General features: G+C 37.4%; 2 protein-coding genes, 1 long non-coding RNA gene and 1 other non-coding gene across 4 annotated transcripts in view; 3 read left to right on the plus strand and 1 right to left on the minus strand.

The window, feature by feature from the left end:
- Nucleotides 1–1,086, plus strand: part of LOC125600730 (photosystem I P700 chlorophyll a apoprotein A2-like) — a 9,371-nt gene extending 8,285 nt beyond the window's left edge. Inside the window, exon 1 of the mRNA XM_048773322.1 lies at nt 1–1,086. This exon is cut by the window's left edge and continues 8,285 nt beyond it. The gene's annotated coding sequence lies outside the window, so the exon portion shown is untranslated.
- On the plus strand, nt 132–224 carry TRNAS-UGA. The gene has a single exon. It is a non-coding gene; the product is annotated as a tRNA-Ser (tRNA).
- Nucleotides 1,087–10,511: 9,425 nt separating the features above from the next.
- On the plus strand, nt 10,512–11,884 carry LOC125600732. Its single transcript, XR_007333915.1, has 2 exons — nt 10,512–11,473; nt 11,548–11,884. It is a non-coding gene; the product is annotated as an uncharacterized LOC125600732 (long non-coding RNA).
- Nucleotides 11,885–12,166: 282 nt separating this feature from the next.
- On the minus strand, nt 12,167–12,895 carry LOC125600728. Its single transcript, XM_048773321.1, has one exon. The coding sequence runs from the start codon at nt 12,893–12,895 to the stop codon at nt 12,167–12,169; it is 729 nt and encodes a 242-aa protein (XP_048629278.1).
- Between the last annotated feature and the right edge of the window lie 2,056 nt (nt 12,896–14,951).

Consider the following 14,951-nt stretch of genomic DNA (forward strand, 5'->3'; position numbering starts at 1 on the left):
ATTTATATAGACCAATTGATAGACTTATAAAGAAAGTCACACCCTATATCTTTTTCTACATAGTGATCGTATTAACTCATCGAGCTATGTTCTATTTGGCGAAAAAAAAGATAAAATAGAAATTATCTTTTGGAGAGATGGCCGAGTGGTTGATGGCTCCGGTCTTGAAAACCGGTATAGTTCATAAAAAATAACTATCGAGGGTTCGAATCCCTCTCTCTCCTTTTGTTGGATGAATAGATTTTTTTCTTTATTGGCTTTTTTTACTTCTTAGCATCATAAAAAAGGAGAATGGCTCGGCTATACTATCCAGCCGAGCCAGAAAAAACGAGATTGAATTGAAAGAAAGAAGACTTTTTAATATGACCCGATTTTTACTTTCCTATTTTAACTACTACTTTAGTTAAGAGGAGTCATAGAAAGAACAGGTTCAAAATCACGATCAATTCCTTTTTCAAATCCTGCTGCCGCTGCCCGAGCTCTTCCCGCGTGCCATAAATGACCCACGAATAGGAAGAATCCTAGAACAAAATGAGAGGTAGATAACCAACTTCTCGGAGAGACGTAATTGACTGCATTGATCTCAGTAGCTACGCCCCCTACAGAATTTAAGGAACCTAAAGGAGCATGAGTCATATATTCTGCAGAACGTCGTTCTTGCCAAGGTTGTATGTCTTTTTTCAACCTACTTAAGTCCAAACCATTAGGACCCCTTAAAGGTTCTAACCAGGGAGCACGCAGATCCCAAAAACGCATTGTTTCTCCTCCAAAAATAACTTCTCCAGTCGGGGAACGCATTAAGTATTTACCTAAACCTGTAGGTCCTTGAGCAGACCCCACGTTAGCTCCAAGACGTTGGTCTCTAACTAGAAAAGTAAATGCTTGAGCTTGAGAAGCTTCTGGCCCTGTAGGTCCGTAAAACTCACTAGGGTAAGCAGTATTATTAAACCAGACAAAACAACAAGCAATGAAACCACAAACAGATAAAGCAGCTAAACTATAAGACAAGTAAGCCTCCCCAGACCATACAAGTGCGCGGCGAGCCCATGCAAAAGGTTTGGTTAAGATATGCCAGATTCCACCAAATATACAAATGGAACCTAACCATACATGCCCTCCAATTATATCTTCCAAATCGTCCACACTAACAATCCATCCTTCTCCCCCAAAGGGAGATTTTAGTAAATAACCAAATATAACACTTGGGCTAAGAGTCAAGTTTGTAATTTTTCTTACATCCCCCCCTCCTGGAGCCCAGGTATCATATACGCCCCCAAAATAGAGAGCCTTGAATACTAGAAGAAAAGCACCTACACCTAACAAAATTAAGTGAATACCCAAAATGGTGGTCATTTTATTTCTATCTTTCCATACATAACCGAAAAATGGAAAAGATTCTTCAAGAGTTTCGGGTCCCAGAAGTGCATGATAAATACCGCCAAAGCCCAAAACTGAAGAAAGAAGTAAACTACAAGTATAAATATGGAAAGGTGTCTATAACTTCTCCCCCAGGACCTACCCCCAGCCTAAAGTGGCTAGGTGGGGAAGTAAAATCAATCCTTGTTCATACATGGGCTTTTCAGGTACAAAATGAGCCACTTCAAATAAGTTCATTGCTCCGGCCCAGAATACGATTAATCCGGCATGGGCTACATGAGCTCCCAATAGTTTAACATATAAATTGATAAGTCGGGCATTCCCGGCCCAAGCGAAACCAGTGGTTTCTTGGTCACGACCAGCTAAAGCCATTAAAGAGCGTTAAAGAGGTTTCCTCAGAAATATAAGGTTTTCATGAGGCTGATCTTGAGCCATCCAAGCGCTTACCTTCGTTTTTAAAGAATATTTTTAGTAGATATTTAGAAAGGAAAGTTTCGGATCTTCCGCTGCACGGATTTCCTGGGAACGAAAGTCACACGGGGTTAAGCTAGACCGACTACTCCAAGAGCACTCATCCAAGACCAGTTACTGGTACACAAATAACATAAAGTGTAACCAACGTTTATTGGAAAAAGCAACATTTCCAAAGGTTCTGATGAGTTTGTGACCAATCGGGGGAGTTGGGTTAAAAGCACGGAATATTTGACCATCGGCATCTGGGAATGAAGCTCTGTTGAGTAGGAGCAACCATGCGAGTGAAGTATCAGAGCCGCGACCAGTACATCAAGAGAAACGCATACAAGGATCAGTTGAAATGTTTCAATTCGGATACGAACCATTGGATCGAGGATCTTCGACAATATAGGCTACGCCCAAACTAGGCGCAAAATTAACCAACAGATTGACCTAGTGGATAAATTAGAAAGACAGAAACAAAAAGCAAAAAGTGGCGAGTTTAGTTTTTTTTAAACAGGTCGCAATTGAGACTTGGCTTATGTCCCTGTCCGCCCGGTTTGAGAATAATAAGAGGACAATTATAAGTTTGTAACTGTTATAAACCATTTAGTGATCGACCCGTTCATCAGCCCGTGTAGCAAGACGGGCCAAGTCCATCCGCAGGATCATACTGGCGCCTATCTACTCTTGTGTTTATCTACATTATAGTTGGTGTTTATCTTACGTATTGCTAGTCATTATCTAGTTACGGATAAGTACGATCTCATGTCGATCCAGTACTTAAACCGTCATTACCATATGTATATAAAGACCAGTTGGTCGATCTAATAATACACACAAGTTCCCCTCTTCATTCACAACACGTTATCAGCACGATAGACTCCAAAATCCTGAGACAAAACCTAACCTAAAATCCGTCACACATAAACCCTAATCCAGGCGTAACTTAAAATCAATCTATCTCTCAAACCCCGAGGAACCAGACGACGAGCCACATATCAAATTGAAGCTCTGGACAAGATGAATCTATCAGCGAAAACAGTTTGTCAATCCGATCTCAGACGCGCCCACACTCGCAGAAACAATAGACGGTGCCGCCTTGGTCTTTTGGAACCCTAATCCGGAAGAACCCTAATTCGTTCTTGATTCCGTTCCAGCAAGCATTACCGTCTCAGCTTCATCCCGATCTCAGCTCAGACGAACCCTTGAACTCAATCCTGTCTCGCGTTCCGTCACTGCTCAGCCTCATCCGATCCGACGATCAGCCTCAACCCGTTCGCGAGAGACAACCAAGGCGATCGCGACCTAACAAACCTAACCCGATAGCATCCTCTCAGCTCGCGATCCCGAAGCAGCCAGCTCGCGTCCGTTCGAGGTTCATCTTGGTGGTCCGTTTCTACAATCTGCAATCTGCAAAACAAGGTAATCCTAATTCTGAGAACATGAATTGAACATGGTTGTTTTGTAAAGATTGAAACCCTAAAATCAGAACTCTAAAGATGAAAGCCATAGGGAAAATAGATCAAACCCTAAAGAGTAAATCGGAGCTCGAATAAGTCCGATCCCCTAAACCATAATTGGAGATTGATCCATTGATCAATTAAAATCAAAGTCTTAATGATTTTGAATCTCAAATCAAATCCCCTTGATCAAAGATCAAAGTTTTTCGAAATCTCCTAAAAACCCAAATTTTGGAAAATCGGTTTTAAAATTTTGATTTAAACTTTGATTGTTTGATCACCTAGAGCTATTGATAAGATTGTTTAAATTCGAATCTAAATCACTCAAACTGAAACCCTAAAGTTTAAATCGGTTTTAAAATGTCTTTGTTTGATGATTGATGATCTGAGATGTTAGGATTGATAAATTGATTAATAGATCTAATCTCAAGATTCGAAATCCTTAAGGCCTTGAAACCCTTAATCTTGATTGATATTCCTAAAGGCCTTGAAACCTTAAATCTCTCATTACTTAAAACCTAAAAGATTGATTTAAAGAATTTACATATTGAATGAGAGTTAGGTTGCTAGATTATTTGATTGATATGGATCGTGTGGCATTGTGTTTTTGTTATCAATCATACTTAATGGCCGTGAGGCATAATGCATTGGTTCATACATGCGGCCTTGTGCCCTTGATTGAGATTAAAGCCGTAAGGCCTAAGCATCACAAAACATGAGCCGTGTAGCCTAAAGTATTATAGATAGACTTATGAAATCATATGCACTAATTATTTGAATTGGTTGCAAGAATTCTAAATCATGAATTTATTAATGATTTCAGATGTCGAGATTTGAGCCTTCGGATTATGCTGTCCTAGATATCTCTGGAGATAATTACCCAGAATGGGAAATGAACACTTCAATTGCCCTGAAGTCTAGAGGACTCGGGAAATGTATCATTGAAAGAAATGATGAAGTTGAAAGTGAAAAGCATAGAGCCATAACAATTATGCGCTATCATCTCACTGAGGAACTGAGAAATAAGTACGAAAGTATTGAGGATCCTTATGATCTTTGGATAAAACTAAAATCCATATACTCAATGGAATTATGGCGAAAGGCCATGAATGATTGGAAGATACTCAGGTTCCAAAATTTTAAATCCGTGGAAGAATACGATTCTGCTCTAATGAAAATCGCCCATAGTCTTGAACTATGTGATGAAGTGGTTACAGATAATGATCTACTGTATAAAACATATTCCACATTCAATCCAAAGATCGGTTGCTATCATATACAACTAAAGGTTTCACAACCTATAATGACCTATTGTCATACCTATTGGCAACTGAGCAAAGAAAGCAGAAAATTAAAGATACCATTGACAGATTTGAGAAACTTCAGAAAAGATGCATTGAGGAACAAAACAGTGATATGAGATATCCTGAGGCATTGGATCAGGATGAATCCAAGAAAGCCGTGTGGAGTAATATAGATTGTGAGGCCGGCTTATACATTGACTAAAAGAAAGATCTCGACATGATAATTTTATTTTAAGTCTATGATTTTGTGATTTGCTTTTGACCTACTTGATGATTCACGATTTTGTTTTTATATATTATCTTGCTTGGTCTTGCTTGATGATTCTTGATTAAATAACAAATAAAGCCTTAATAAAAGGATAATCAGTCCACTGATAGTTGATTTCATGCATGGTTTAACTTTACCTTGATTGTATAGGTTAACTAACTTTACATCCTGCAATCACATAAAATCAATTGTTGGGTGTAGACTAATGAGTCAGTTCACTGATAGATTGATTTCTCGCATAGATTTAACTTCATCTTGATTGTATAGGTTCAACTTTACCTTCCTACAATCACTTGAAATCAATTAATTGGTACTGACAATGGCAAAATACACAACATTATTCAGATCCATTGAGTTATAAAAAAAAAATTCAATGTTTTCTACATTGAAACAGTGAGCAAAGAAAATACGATTCCTTTCAGATTTTTGAAAAATCGCCTAAAAGCATTATGAATACTTATACCCATATTTTCTACTGATTTATTCTATGCTAAGGATCAGTATGAAAGAGGCATAAAGCCATGGTAACCAGTATGGTTCACCACGAAATAAACACTTATGGCATGACCAGATTAGTCATCTGGATCCAAAACATGATGAAAAATTAATTAAGGCACAAAAATGATCCCATAAAATCTCACAATGTGTTATAAGTACACAAAAGGAAAAATCACTAAAATAATTAAGGCTCCACTGTCCTAAGCACTACGAAATTATGAGTATGTTCATGAGGGGGAGAGAGGACTAAAACCCACAGTCCATGATCATATCATAAATTCAGATTTCATGGTTTACAACCATAATATACACGGCTGGAAAGCTTTAAAGCTCTCACTAATGGTACATCACCCACGTCCAGCCTAAAGCTTAAGGACATTAAGTATATGAATATTGATTTACATCAGGTCATACATGTAAGCATAGACATTCCCACCTCTGAATGATTAAGGGTCATAAACCAGACATTTACACAAACCATCTTAAGAAAATACGAATATTCCACCACATATATGTGTGCCATTTAAGATGGAACCTCAGATGAGGATTGGGAATATATATTAGATAAATAAGACTTCCTCCACGAAACTATAATGTATCTTGTGCCAAACATGGATGATTTAATCAAGTGGCCAAGAACACAGATTACAAAAGATAGTAATCTGATTATCCAACTTTGAAAGGAGAAAGTTATCAGGCTGATAAAGAGTAAAGAGTAAAAGAGAAATATAATGGTATCAACCATAGTTGTCTTGGCAAGATCCTCAGACCAAAGATTATGATCTAGACGTTCTAAAAGAATATGATCAAAAGATATAAAAGCTAGCAGAAATATATGCCAGACACACTGACCCGAAAAGAAAAAAATAACTATGTCATACCAGCTTAAGCACCACGAATTTGATGTCTAAGAGACACAATCAATTTGCTACAATGTCTATTAGAGATAGACAAATAAGTTCCAAATAATAAGGAACCTCGGAAAGTAATGAAAGGTGCTCAGAATCGTACAAATCCGAGTTCATAAGAGAAACCAGTTCAGACAGAGAAATAAGGTTGCGCAACCACACATCTAAGGTACCAGACCATGTAGTTTGGGACGCCAAACTGCAAGGTATAAAGGTCTTGGATAATAAGATCTCAAAATCTAATTAGATCATGTCTGGAACAGTATGAAACTGAAGATAAAGAGTGTTAACACCAAAATATGTATTTACATTCATAAGAGCTCATAAAAGATTGTAGTACTTGGGATTTGAAGGACATAACCTGAGGATCATGAACCCACATAGAGTACTCATAAAACCTATATAGGGACGTGGGGTGTTCAAAGAATTCAAAGTAATTATAAGACAGATGGGCGTAGTAACCATGTACATACAGAAAAGCCATCTAAGAAAGAAACAAGTGAATGGATCTTATGAGATAAGAAATTCCGTGAGATTAAAGGACATGACCACATGGTATAGTGTGTCCATGTTCCTTCTAAATAACGTTCAAGTATAGCTTGATTACACAAGGATACTCACAAGGACCAAGGAACAATTTATAAAGAGATATGCTCCTATATGGTGGATGTTACTACAGAAAATTAAGTTTGATTTTGTCTGGATATTTACTAAAGAAATAATGGTGTAGTAAGCAGCAAATGGATCACTGGATAAAGGTATCAACGTACCATAGAAATATGAGAAAGAAATTCTCATAGAACAAGCTTTGTTCCTAAGTTGTTTATGGATTGTAATATACAGCAGCTGTAAGTAATATGAAAGACTAAGTATTTACTTAGTGCAGTCAGTCCATACAGAAAATATTATAATTCTTTGTGATCATAATAAAGACCAACTGAGAGAAAATGTTTAATGGTTCAAAGGTTCAATGATACAAGTTATCGATTGATTAAACAGGCTATGTTTTACATATGGAAAGTCTGTAGAAAAATCATAGATGTGTGTGTGTGTGTCTGATTAAGTCAGCACGCCTAAGTGAGAACCATAAACTAGGATAGTGACCAGAAGGATGTCTGGTTGTGGCTTAATGATTATAAGCATTGCTAAAGCAAGAAAAGATCGATAACCATGTACAAAGGACATGAGTGTATGACTGCGAATTCATTGTGTGATGAGTTTCATTGCAGCAAATAATTATTGATGGTATGACCTTAGACACTCATGATTATGAACGAATATAGACAAGGTCTATAGCTCAACATGGATCGACAAAAGAAAATAAAGAATGATTGGTTACAATGGATAAAGCCATTGGCACATACGAAGAGATATAAGTCCGAATGAACGAAAGATATGAAGTAAAGTTGTTCGTATGTGTTCTGGGTCTATGACTCAATATATATTGAATGTCCACATTTTGGAAAGCCATATAACCAAAGAGAATCCGTGGGACATGAAAAAGGACCTGCAAGTAAAGTTTTATTGCAGATTATAAAGTCCATCCGAGCACCGTTTGAAGCATCATCAGTTCAACCAAGACATGGAGTGATCAGCAGCAAAGATGTACATCCTGACCACATCTTAATGGAGTTCCAAAAGACATACCAACGTCCAAGACTTACAAGTTCATTCAAGGAGAATCCAGCTGATCATCTTCACCAAGTCATAGGCAACTTCAACGTTCAAGAAGACTCGGATACCAGATGGGAATGCGTCTACTACAGTGATGCATTCATCAGGGGGAGTTCATGTGTTGTACTCTTTTTCCTGTCTTGTTTTCCCTTTTACCACATTGGGTTTTGGGTTTGTCAAGAGAGGTTTTAATGAGGCAACATCCAAAGCATGAATGAACCTTGACCGGATGTGTCGATCAAGGGGGAGTGTTATAAACCATTTAGTGATCGACCCATTTATCAGCCCGTGTAGCAAGACGGGCCAAGCCCATCCGCAGGATCATACTGGCGCCTATCTACTCTTGTGTTTATCTACATTATAGTTGGTGTTTATCTTACGTATTGCTAGTCATTATCTAGTTAAGGATAAGTACGATCTCATGTCGATCCAGTACTTAGACCGTCATTACCATATGTATATAAAGACCAGTTGGTCGACCTAATAATACACACAAGTTCCCCTCTTCATTCACAACAGTAACATGGTTCTAAACTTCTAGTTAATTAGATTTTCATTATTCTTCGATTAATTTAGGACGATTATTGTTACTCAACCTTAGTTTTATGGTTGTTGATTTTACTAGTGTTTGCATCTCTATTCAGCAAAACATGTTCACATTTCCAGGAAAAAAATAAATATTTGACTCCGGAAAAGATCTTCTCTCTAGTTCTTAAAGAAGGAGCGCACATGAGTTTTTGGAGTTAGTTGAGTCATCGGCTGTCTTTTGCTCTCGGTGTTAGCGTGCCCTCGAGGATACATCTCTATTGCCATTGGAAGAAATATTTAAATCACTTATATCTTTCACTAATCTTCATATTCCTCATATTCATTAAAACACCTACAATTACCAAATTAGCCTCAGGATAAAGAAAATAAAATAAATACAATTTAATGAAAGTTGAAAAAAAATGAAACCCGACCGTACAGCTCGATTGCGGTGAGGTTTCAACGATTGCGGTTCGAGGGGATTGCGTTTGGGAAAATGGAACCGGACCGTACGGCTCGATTGCTACTCTGGCCTCACTCCGGCTCAGTCCTTCGTCGTCTTCAGCTGCTGTGTAAAAGCCAATCATATCCCTTGTCCATCGCTGGTGTAACCTCCCTCCACCATAGAACATGTAGGTTTTAGGGTTCCAAAGCTCTTAAATGAGCTGAGAAACCAGATTGGAATGGATTTAGATGTTGCATCTTGGTATCCGAGTCTATTATGAGTTGAATTGAGTAGGAGAATGGTTGCATTGTTCGATTCTAGTGCGCTGAATGTAGATTCAAAATCAAAACGTGTACGACAGTAGAACTAGAAAAACTAGTATTACTGATGACTGTTGTAGAACTAGTAAAACTGGTATAACTTCGAATGTATAATGGATGGTATTGTATGCTTTTGGCATGCTACAATGAGCCACAACATCATACACTTCAGATGCGAAGGTGGAATGTATTGTTTAGTGTTGAAGCATGTTGTGGAGGAGATAAATCTTTCAATGGTAGAAGCACGCATATGCAAAAAGGTCGGGCTTGATGAATGTAATGTGAAGTTGAAATTGAGTTACATTCCACTGCTAGTTGGGAGTGGCGAGAAATTCGTCATTTGTGATGATGAGGATCTTTGTGGTTATCTTTTGTCTCTTGATAAAGACAACCGTAGGTGCATTTTGTTGGTGGAGGCAACAAAAGGTCAGAACTCTCAGAGCAACTTTCAAGAGCGGGCAAACGAAGTTTAAGAGCGGGGAAACAAAATTTTGTAGGTACGAACTATGAGGTATGCCATTCGAATGATGATGAAATCGGAGACAAAGCCATAACTTGATATGGTGGCAACAATCAAGTTGATAAACAACACGAGTAGAAGATTGTGGCGATTGAGGAGATGTTGGAAAAAAGTGATGAAAAAGTAAATGTGGATGAAAATGTTGATGCCAACTCAAAGGCACACCACAACTACTCAAAGGCACACCAAAACTAGTTGCATCTCTATTGCATGATGATTATCCAGGGCGATGGAACCTCTTGTTTTTATTGAAAATTTTTACTCTGTTTATTGAAAAACTTTGTACAAATATGGTGAGCTGTGTTTTTGTTTGTGTAATACTAGTATGACTTTCTGAAGTTGACTTTGAAAATCGAAATGTTTGAATTTGACTTTGCTTTATCTGTATTTTAGTACCATATAAATTTTTTTTGCAGACTTTTGAATTTGAAATACCATATAAATTTGCTTGGACCAAACAATTTGCTTGGACCAAACAATATTAGTTCTAAGGTTATAGTTACAATAGTATAACTGAGATTATAGTTACAAACTAGTTCAAAGAATAAAAAAAATTAAAGATAGATACAAATAGTAGTTTCAAGAATCAAAAAAATTTAAAGATAGATATAGATACTAGTTCTAAGAATCAAAAAAAATTAAAATAGAAACATATACTAGTTCTAAGTATCAAAAGATTAAATTGAAAATTTGTGAGTTATCAATAATTATCGGTGGTATGAACAAAAATAGAGAAAAGGAAAAAAACTAAATTCATTTGTATATAGTATGATTTTGACTTTGAATTTGACTGTTTTATTTGTGCAACTATGGAGAACTGTTTTTTTGTTTGTGTATTACTAGTATGACTTTCTGAATTTGAATTTGGAAATCAAAATGTTCGAAATTGGAAGTCAGAATAAGAAATATAATCTTTAGTAGTCGAAAAAATGTTATATTCAACAAAAAAAATGTTATACTCTACAATCAAAAGAACAACCCATCACACTACATACACTTTCATAGTCATTTTGTTAAATATGTAATTACTAATCATTTCGCTTTAAAACTTGTATAGACACTTTTATTACGTAAATCACCAATAATCATATTTTGGAATCTTATATTTTATTGTACAACTAAAGAAGTAGAATATAATTACATATAATACTAAAATAATTGAAAATCACCGAAAGTACAACTATTTTGATATTTTGTACAACTACTATCCTGGGGAGAACTAATTGTATATATTAGGCGGGTATTTAAAAATAATTCAAAATTTTGGCGGACTTTCTAAAATTTCATGAGTCAAGGCGGGATTTTCGAGGGGAAAAAATAGATTCTCATTTCCCACTTACCACTGTCAAGTCCTCTCTCTTGTCTCCCTCTCTCTCTCATCTTTACTCTCTATTCTATCATCTCGTCTCTCTCCCTCTCATTCATCACACATTTCTCATCTCTCTATTACCTTTCTCTCTCATCTATCTCTCGCAAATTCCTCAATTTCTCTCAATTCCGAACAGGAAATTGATCCATGGGTTGAGAAACAGGAAAGGAAAGAGATGATGAAGATGAAGAAACACTGCGACATGCTTCAGTTTATTTGAGATGCTGAGCACGGGAATCCATCTTCGTGCCCATCTGAGGGACGAATCGTCGACAAGTTTTTTACTAATCCAACAGATAAGGATTTTCTACCAGGCCGAAGGTACTTCACTTGCAACGCGTACAAGGTAATTTACATTTTCTCTACTTGCTTAACTTACTGCAATATGTCAAACTGAGTGCAACTATGTGAAACTTGCAGAATGATGGGCTCCACTTCCGTCAACCATGGGTTCTCGGAGTTCAGGAAGAGGTTCGCTCCTTCAGGTAGGAGGTGGACGAAATGGCTGCAGAGATTGCTCAGCTTAAGGAGCTTTTTACCCGTAAATGAGAAGCCGTATGTTGTTTGGATGTGTGTCTTTTGTTTATGCATTAAGCCTTATGTTGTTTGGATGTTTGTCTTTTGTTTCTGCAATAAGCCTTATGTTGTTTTGTTTGGATGTGATGTTGTATTAAGAGTTGCGGAATTGTGTTAAGACTTCTAGAATTAATGTGATGTTGTGTTAAGACTAATTAATGTGATGTTGTGTTAAGACTACTAGTTTTCCGTAGTAATACCACAGTTTTCCGTAGTAATACCATATGGAAATGTTTCAAAACGATCCAAAACACTTAAACATATCATACATAGCTACCAAAACACTTAAAACATATCATATCATACATAGGTTCTGGAACAAAACACGTAAAACATAACATATCATACATAGGTTTTGGAACAAAACACTTAAACTTAAAGTAGATTCCAAGTTTTACGCAGTTTTCCGAAGCATACAACACAATAAAGTAGCTAAACGCATTACTCCAAATTCATCCAAGTTTTAAGTAGTTTTAACTCTTTTCCTTCCCTTCCTCGTGATACGATCCGGAGGTATGATCTTCACCTCCTTGATATGACCTGGTACATTCCAAGAAGACATGTCGGGCACAACATAAAGTGTCATGTCATACGCCAAAGCCCACAGTTCCGTCCAGTAGTATTTTGAGCACAGCTCATGGATATTAAGGCGGCTGCCATCAACGTTTGTAGTGAAATAGATGTAAGCTGCCATTCCGTGCAGACAAGGAAACTTTTCATAATCCCACACCTTGCAAGTACAATATTTTCCAACCAAGCTCGCCCAAAACATATTTCTTGCAATGTCAGTGATCTCGTACTTAAGCTCATAACTATTAAGCTCCCGTACAGATAGCTGTTGTGCAACAACCCATAGATTGTGCAAGTAGTTCTCAACCACAGGCACCAGTCTTGTATCGATTAATCTACAAACAGCATCCTTCCATTGAGTGAACCAATCAGAAAATTTCCTGACGATACAATCCAACATTGGTATTAAGGCCCACCTCGTTGCCTCTTTAAACACGCTCTTCATTGATTCCACACTGCTGCTTGTATCGAAGTTGTACATGTCACGTGGGAAAAAAGACCTTGCCCATTTGTCCTTTTCAGTATGTTCCACCACATACTTGTACACAGCAGAATATCTTTTCTTAAATGAGTCGTAAGCAGAGTTGAAGTCACCCACCGTGTAATATATGCCCAACTCCATAAATCTATGCCCGACTATATTCTTGTTGACGTTACAAGCATGTCATTTCACTTTTTTCCTTCAAATGCCATAAACAATGCCCATGGTGAGCCTGCGGAAACACGTTTCCTTTAGCGAAGATCAAGCTCTGATTTTTTTCACTCATGAAAACCAGTTCAGACGAGTCTCGTATAACACTTTTAAGCATCTCGAAAAACCAAGTCAAACTAGCAAGATTCTCACCATCTAGTACTGCAAACGCAAGTGGATAACTATGACCATTAGGATCTTGAGCTTTCGCGAAAACTATAACACCACCATATCTATTCTTCAGCCATGTCGCATCCACAGCCATCAATTTCCTCATAAATGCAAACCCTTCAATGCAAGCTCCCAAAGCTATGAAGAGGTACTTGAATTTACTTGCATCATCCAATTTCACACAGGTTTTTGTTTCCGGATTCACTTGCTCTAACATGTACAAATAGCTATACATCATTTTGTAGCTCTCTTCCGGACTACCAGGTATATCACTGACGTGATTGCTCATTGTATCCTGCCAAAAAAAGAACAAACACAAGAAACTGACAACAGTTATCCAAAGTTATCAACAGTTCTATCCGTTGTTCCGAATTATACAGTTATACTACAATTATCATGAACAAGATCGATCTAGGTCCAATGAGAAGTTGCATGTACATTCTCCAATTCTACTGCATATACATTCTCATTCCACCATTGGAATGCATTATATACCAATGTATTTCAATTGCAAATCCATTAAAACATACTTCCAAAAGAAAGCTCAAGACGGAGACCACAACTTACGGATACGAAATGTTTGACGTCAGGTGATTGGTCTACGCAGACAACGGCGGCGGCGGTAGAGAAGCTGCGGGAGAGAGGAGTGGAGGTGGAGCTGAGTTGCGGGAGAGCCGAAGGAGGAGGAATCGCCTTAGCCTCTTCTTTTAGTTTCGCGAGAGAGATGAGAGAAGTGAGGCTCATGAGAGGATGAGCGATTAAAGGAGGGAGGGAGGAGCGATTAGAAATCGCATTTGATTTTAGGGTTTGGTTGGTTTTTTCGGTTTATCCACTTAGATCCGACGGGTTATTAGATGGGTGGGTTTGACCCTGGTTTTCTTTGTAATTATCGACACTTACCCTGGCTTTATCGTATTTCATTCATTTTCGATTTAAAAATAAATGTTAACTGAAATAGAAGTTATAACGAGGACATCCTGGCTTTAAAAAAATGAACGAGGGGCGCTACAGACGATTTCTCTTGGTCCTCATCTATCCCAATGTCAGGGAGAAGTCACTTGATTATCCCCTTCAGGATGAGTCCTTTTTTTCCTTTGCATGTACTTCATTCATCACTGTCTCAACAACTTCCAATCAACCGGCACTTCTCTAAATAATGGTCGGCCTAGTTTGTGTCGGAGGTCATGTTCTCGGATGCAGCTAGCTGTCCGTGAAGGTGCACTTAAGAGGTCTTTGCAAGCTGTTCTTGGCAAACCTTATCCTTAAGAATTGTTCATCGAGCAAAGCTAATATCTACCGGACTCGGTTCTCGTTATAACTGCATATTCGATTTTGCGGACTTTGTTGTTTCTTCTGCTTATTAGTTGTTGTAGTTTGTTCCTATGTAGCTTGGCTTGCCTCTAACCTTAGTTTTCATTTATGTTGTTATGCTTCTTGTGTTTTTATGTATTTCAGTCAAAAATTAAAAGTTTGTAATGAATTTTAACATTTTTACCAAAAAAAATTAAATGTGATAAAACTAAAAACATAGTTCCCTTACAATAAATAAAATAATGTTTATTTATTAAGTGAGTAATTAGAGAGAGATGCATCAGCCTCTCGAAACTTAGAAAAACCGTAGTCTTTTTCAATTTTCTCCCGCACAAATCTAAAAGCTAAGGTGGGTCGATGGCTTTTCTAACACTAACACACTAGGTAAAGACCCGAGCCAAGCACGGGGTGAGTTAAGATGACAATAATATTTGTTGATTATAAACATTAGTGTGATGCCAGCATTAATTATGTAAAGCTTATTTGATGAAACTTACAATGGTTA

This window comes from Brassica napus, unplaced genomic scaffold, assembly GCF_020379485.1.
Source record: "Brassica napus cultivar Da-Ae unplaced genomic scaffold, Da-Ae ScsIHWf_237;HRSCAF=404, whole genome shotgun sequence".
Classification (NCBI taxonomy): domain Eukaryota; kingdom Viridiplantae; phylum Streptophyta; class Magnoliopsida; order Brassicales; family Brassicaceae; genus Brassica; species Brassica napus.